The sequence below is a fragment of the Saprolegnia parasitica genome, assembly GCF_000151545.1.
Source record: "Saprolegnia parasitica CBS 223.65 unplaced genomic scaffold supercont2.89, whole genome shotgun sequence".
NCBI classification, from domain to species: domain Eukaryota; phylum Oomycota; class Saprolegniomycetes; order Saprolegniales; family Saprolegniaceae; genus Saprolegnia; species Saprolegnia parasitica.
In genome coordinates, this window is record NW_012156483.1 from 110,079 (window position 1) to 116,412 (window position 6,334).

Here is a 6,334-nt window from a genome sequence, read left to right on the forward strand (position 1 = left end):
GGCACCACAAACTGCAGGTAGTAGCACGCCGACGTCCCGGACACGACCGCCGTCGCCGTGTACGCGAGCGTACTCAGCACAGCCGCGACGGCCGCGACGCGCTTCGAGGTCGTGTTCAAGAGGCAGTTGTACGACCCGCCGTTCATGGGAATCGCTGTGACCACTTCTTCGTAGATGAAGCGGTACATGTAGAGGACGACCGACACCATGGCCATGCAAATGGGCGCCAATTTGCCGGCCTTCAAGGCGACGATACCAGACGAGTAGAGCACGCTGGACATGATGTCGTTGCCGCAGATAGCCGTCGAGGGCCACTCGCCGAGAAGGTGCTTGGGCTTGTTGAGGTCGTCGCGGATCGCAGCGAGCTCGTCGGCCGGCGGCGTGACGTTCTCATGCTTGCCGAGTGCGTCTTGGAAGATGAACGTCGGGCCAGACGCAATCGTTTCGGTCACGGGAATGTGAAAGACGCGTTGGCGGGTCGTCGTCGTCGTCATCGTGGGCGTCGTGGCTTCTTCGTAAGACGTCATGGTCGAGGCGAAATGCAAAGTGAGCTGTGTGGTTTGGTCGAAATCCTCGTGGTTGGGTGCCAGTGCGAGTGGCGTATTGAAGGATCGTTCAACATTTTCACCTTGTTGCCATGCGGTGCTGGCTTCACATCCTGTGCCACCCACCTTGTATACATCTGCTTTGGCGCGTGCTTTTTACAAAGATGTGCTCCGTGGAGCTCCTCGCGTGTGGCTAGTATTTGCACGGTGTACGTTTGGGCTGTGTGGCGCGGGTGCCAGCTGGCACGGCCATAGGATGTGCTTGGATGTGGCAGACTAGGATGTGTCACCAACCTGCGTAACCTCTGGTCCATCTTGCACTTTCCAGTCTGCGGTTTCGTTTTCAATACAGTTCAGGTCCATGGAGCAACGCAGGTGGTATTGTTGTCGAGCTAGGCAGCGAGGCCCAAGAAATAATAATGAGTGCATAGCAATGAATGAACACATCCTTGTTGAGCACCGAGGGGCGCTGATGAGGACACTCGTTTTGAGGCACCCATCATGACGCGACGTGTCCAAAGTGCAACTTTGGTCAATACACTTTCTCACGATCGTCTCTACTGTTGCGCGCCGCGAGTGCTACGGCAGAGCGTCATTACCGTACACGGTCAAGTACCATGACTATGACAAGCTAAAGACGCGTGGAGAAGAAAAGACTCGTCGGAGCCTGCCGTCCGACTTGCTTCGTCCATGAAATCCGAACAGTCCGTTCAGGACTAGCGGTAGAGACACTTTGGATAGCGTGGGTGCTTGAAGTCCACATCGTCGCGATCCGACAACGAGATGTGGACGGGCGCTGGCCACACTCTGACGATGCTCCTCGAACGAACATAGCTCGCACGACATACTTGACGCGTGATTCCTTGGCCAATGGTTCTAGCCACGACGACATGGAGAGTCGTTTGGCAACGTCTGTGGTCGATCCAGGACTTGTTGGCGGAGGAGAAACCGCCACAGAGACCGCACTTCATAGTTAGAACGTCACAGTACGCGCCATATAGAGATACAATTCGATCGCGATGGCGCTCGTACGTACCAGTGTGTCGCTAGCGAGAGACGGAACGCGTAGCGGTCGCTGCACACCGTGATCGAACAATATATCCACTGTCCCGTTGATGTGTGTACCAACATACCGGTACCATTATTACACATTGGCCGTTGCGTGCTACCTAGACAAAACCCCTGGACGATGTCGCAATACTGCAATCGAACGAATGCTGTACCCATGCAAACTCTGTCTAACGTCTTATACTCTTCCATGGAGACACAATACGTAGCACAAGTATGTGTCGTGGCCTATGTGGGGGAGCTTGACATCACAAGCGTCGCCGATTGGGTGCGAGTGTATGCCAATCCAATAGACAAGCCTTGCTACAGCGCAGTTGATGCAAAGGTCGACAAGATTGAACAAAATGGAATACACGTACTACTTCAACCAACTATTATGAAACGACCAACGTTAGCCCGTAATGACGCGGACGCCGCGACGCACAACCTTGTGCGAGATGCTATTCGTTGGCTGCTTGATAAACATCATGTTGGGTGGCAAGTTGAACTCTTTGCTGAGCCAGACAATGACCGCGGGTTCAAACCAGCCGCGGACCGTGAGCACGTCCATCTTGATCTTTGTGTACAAGTTGTCAATCACGTCGACACGCTCCTTCAACAGCGCAATCGTCCGAAGCGCGTCGTCGGTCGGCTCGGGATAGACGTACACGAACCGGAGGCGGCTCGTGAGCTCGTTCGCACGCACGTACAGCGTCACCTTGTTCATGAGCTTGAGGTCCGGCGTCTTGATGAAGAAGAAGTATTCTTGGGCCTTCACCCGCTTGATCGTGCGGATGAGCGCGGTGGCGCACGCGTGCGTCTCCCGGTCGAAATCTTCATTGTCGTCGTCGTCGTCGTCTCCATGGTCACCAAGGACGCCGTGCTGCCGATTGTGGTACACTGTGAGCATCGCGACGTCGTCCGTGTCGGTCGGTTTGGCACCCGTATTGGTGACAATATTGACCATAAACACAAAACAGCGCAAAAGCGTGACGCGCGATAGCATTGTAAACACGACGAGCGCGATTCCGAGCACGTAGTAGAAAAAGTACATGAGGACCGACGGGTTTCCGAGCACAATGCCGAGGTACCCGACGAAAATGCAAGAGGCGCCGATGAGGCAGACCCACCACGGTGCGCGGACGTCGCGCGGAATGTGCTGGCGCTTGACCTTGAGCACCATGCAGCCGACCGCAAAGAGAAACATCATGGACAAGAACGAGTACGTGTAGACACCACCGAGGATGACATTGTCGCCATCCAAGAGCCAGACCAGCGACGACGTGAGGAGGAAGAAGCTCAGAATGATCCAGTGCGTCGTATTACGCCACGCATTCTTGCGCGAGAGGAACCGAGGCAGGACGCGATCGGTGCTGAGACGGCGGAGGAGGCCGTTGCCACCGACGTACGCCGTCAGCACCGCTCCGGAAAGCACGCAAAACGCATCAACACAGACGAGCCACTTGAGCCACGGGCCGCCAGCGACCAAGCCCATGTTGGCGAGGGCCGTGTTGGCGTTGTGGATGAGGCCGTTTGGGCCGTAGAGTGGCAGCACCCCCATCGAGAGGATCGAGAGCACAATGTTGAAGATCGACGAGAACGCCCACATGTTGCGCATCGTCTTGCGAAAGATACCGGGCTGCTGCTGCTCGACAAAGTTGGCCGACGTCTCGTAGCCCGTGACGCCGAGCATCGACGCCGCAAAGCCAAAGAAGAGCGCTGTGCCGACGCTGCCGTCGACGACCGAGCCGACAAAGTCAACGTGCGGGTACGGCGCGTGCCAATTGTCAATCAAAATGCTCGGGTGTTGAATCTACATCCATACCAATAATCAGAACTGATAGAAGATATCAGAATGCAGTACCGTGTAGACCAAGCTCGCGACCGCGAGGATCGTGAGCGTGACAACGTGCAAGGCAAAGATGACGAGCGCGACGACCGCCGACTCGGACAAGCCGAGGAAAAGAGAAGGGCGAAGGCGCCAAGGAGACACACGGTCGTGCCGACGACCGGCAATTCGGGCACCACAAACTGGAGGTAGTAGCACGCCGATGTTCCGGAGACGACGGCGGTTGCCGTGTACGAGAGGATGCTCAGCACGGCCGCAAACGATGCGAACCGCTTGGAGGTCGTGTTCAAAAGGCAGTTGTACGACCCGCCGTTGATCGGGATCGCCGTCACGACCTCTTCGTAAATGAAGCGGTACAGGTAGAGCACAAAGGACACCATGACCATGCAAAAGGGCGCGAGGTTCCCGGCCTTTAGCGCGACAATACCGGCCGAGTAGAGGACGCTGGACATGATGTCGTTGCCGCAGAGCGCCGTGGATGGCCACTCGCTCAAAAGGTGCTTGGCGCGCGCGTTGAGCTTGGCGCGAATGTCGACGAGGTCGTCGAGCGGTGGTCGAATCGTGTCCGACTTGCGATTGTACATGGAAGATGCGGTCGTGCCAAAGGATGATACCTCTTGCGGCTGGTACTGGATCTGGTCGAGGCCCGTAAAGAGTGTGAGCTTGTGTCCTGGCGTCGGCGCGGCCTGGTACCCCGACATGCGGTTGGATGGAGGAATGTGGAAATGATGCACGCTGACGTCGATCGGATGTGCTGCGGTCGTCAGGCGCTGTAACGGCCGTGCCAGAAAGGCAACATCAAATCCATCTGGTTTTTCAGATCAATTGCAGCCACAAACGAGACTCGTCGACAGATGTGGCGCGGTCCGCCCCTCCATGTGGCAAGTGCGCATCCCACACGACAGTTCTGCCAACTTGCTTCAAAGTCTACTCGAAAGGTCGTCGACATTCCGACATGCGTGTGTCGTACGGCGTGGCCTCCATCCCAAGAGCTCGTACGCCTCGATGCAAGGCTCAAGGGTTCAGGCCCGACCCGATGATCGTTTTGACCGCGTCTGTCCAGTGCATTGCAAGGCTGGCGTCCCACGGTCCGAAGGTTCGTGAGTGTGTGGCGAGCTCGAGTACTGTCGTGCGGTAGTATAAACCCAGAGTCGAGCTCCCAACGGCGGTGAAGAGCTCGATACTTGCGTATAGTAGATATATCAACCGTAAATGAATACTATAGGTTGTGGTAATGACTGACCACAGATGGACTGCATCAGCAACCTAAAGCAACGGGCGCGTCGACGTCGAGAGGCCGCGCAACGATCTTGATCAGATTTATATACCAGTAATACGAACGACCATCGTGCGCTGGCTTCTCCTCATTCTGGCGTGGCACGCGCTCCTCCACCAAACGACGAGTATCCAAGAAGAAGGGTCCATGCACTTTTGAAGAGACGCACGTTGACACTACTAGCAACGACCTACATGTATGTCCTTGCCAGTAATATGATGCTCACGCTTGGGACGATGGACGAGCGATTATTCGTGCACCTTGCACACACTGGTGCAAATGAAACCGCATCGTAAGCATCCTGCTTGATCGGCAAGGCAGCAAAAGCGGCTCGCTATGATCTCGTATCGAGCGTAGTGTGCAGGCGACCACCAGAGTCAGGGACCATTAAATGCCCTACCGCACAATTAACGGTAGGGCGACATCCTCATACACGCCGTGATCGCTGGTGTTAGCGTGCGCGTCGTGCCATGACTCTCGGTCGTCAACGCATGCTCCGCTTGCCCAGTTGGTTGGCGAAACGAAGGAGCAACGCGCCAAGGACAACACTGTCGCAGAGGTAGGGTTGTACATTGTAGTGATCATCGGCCCCTGCATCAACCGTCACCGACTAGGCAAGCATATGTCGACAAGTGGCGTCACCAATTCTTCGTGGATCTGCCGTCTGTGGTCTCAAGAACCATAAAGTTGGTGTTCTCGGAGGGCAGTCGTGGTAATAAGGCTCCATGCAGTGTCGTATTGAGATATTGTACTGTAGGGTTAGGTTAATGGGTAGCTACAAAGGGCCACGGCGAGGATTAGCCCGTAATGACGCGGACGCCGCAGCCCGAGACCTTGTGCACCGTCGAGTTGGTCGGCTGCTTGATAACATCATGTTGGTCGGCATCTCGTACTCCTTGCTGAGCCACATGATAGTCGCGGGGCTAAACGACGCGTGGATCGACACAAAGTCCGTCTTGATCTTGGGGTAAATCCGATCAAAGAGCGCGACCATCTCCTGAAGCGCATGAATGGTATCCATCGCTTCGTCCGTCACGTCGGGATATACGTGGACGAATCGAAGTGTCGTCGTCATCTCGTTGTTGCGGACATACAAGATGACCTTGTTGAGGACTGTGAGGTCCGGGGACTTGACGAAGAAGACAAACGGCTGCGTCTTGATGGCCTTGATCGTCTTGACGAGCAGAGCTACACGCTTGTTCTCGCGCTCGAAAAACCGAATGTTGTCTTCCTTGACGACCACGTCCATCTCAGCCGCGCGGCGCTCAATCTCCTCGTTGATCTCGAGCTTGGTCGCGCGCTTGTGCGGCAGCAAATTGGCCAAAAAGATCAAGCAGCGAAGGACCGTCACGCGCGCCAGCATCATATACACGACAAACGCAACACCGAGAGCGTAGTACGCAAAGTACATGAGCACCGCCGGGTCGCCGAGGAGGATGCCAAAGTACCCGATCGCAATCAGCGTCGCGCCCGAGATGCACGCCCACCACGGTGCGTGGACGTCGCGCGGAATGTCCTGGCGCTTGATCTTGAGCATCATGCAGCCCATCGCAAAGAGAAACATGAGCGAGAGGAACGAGTACGTGTAGACACCGCCGAGGATGACATTGTCGCCGT

At 55.9% G+C, this 6,334-nt stretch overlaps 3 protein-coding genes across 3 annotated transcripts in view; all 3 read right to left on the reverse strand.

The window, feature by feature from the left end:
- Window positions 1-527, reverse strand: part of SPRG_22313 (hypothetical protein) — a gene marked incomplete at both ends in the record, with an annotated part of 2,533 nt that extends 2,006 nt beyond the window's left edge. The window contains one exon of the mRNA XM_012351956.1: window positions 6-527. Coding sequence (XP_012207346.1) covers window positions 6-527 — 522 coding nt within the window. The remainder of the gene's footprint in view (window positions 1-5) is intronic.
- A 1,477-nt stretch (window positions 528-2,004) lies between these two features.
- Window positions 2,005-4,142, reverse strand: SPRG_21208 (hypothetical protein; the record flags this gene model as incomplete). The annotated part of the gene is made up of 3 exons (XM_012351950.1): window positions 2,005-3,405; window positions 3,457-3,537; window positions 3,588-4,142. The coding sequence occupies 3 exons, from the start codon at window positions 4,140-4,142 to the stop codon at window positions 2,005-2,007; spliced, it is 2,037 nt and encodes a 678-aa protein (XP_012207340.1).
- A 1,372-nt stretch (window positions 4,143-5,514) lies between these two features.
- SPRG_21209 (hypothetical protein) lies at window positions 5,515-6,281 on the reverse strand (the record flags this gene model as incomplete). Its single annotated transcript, XM_012351951.1, has 2 exons — window positions 5,515-5,640; window positions 5,664-6,281. 2 exons carry the CDS (start codon window positions 6,279-6,281, stop codon window positions 5,515-5,517), a joined length of 744 nt encoding a protein of 247 aa, XP_012207341.1.
- Between the last annotated feature and the right edge of the window lie 53 nt (window positions 6,282-6,334).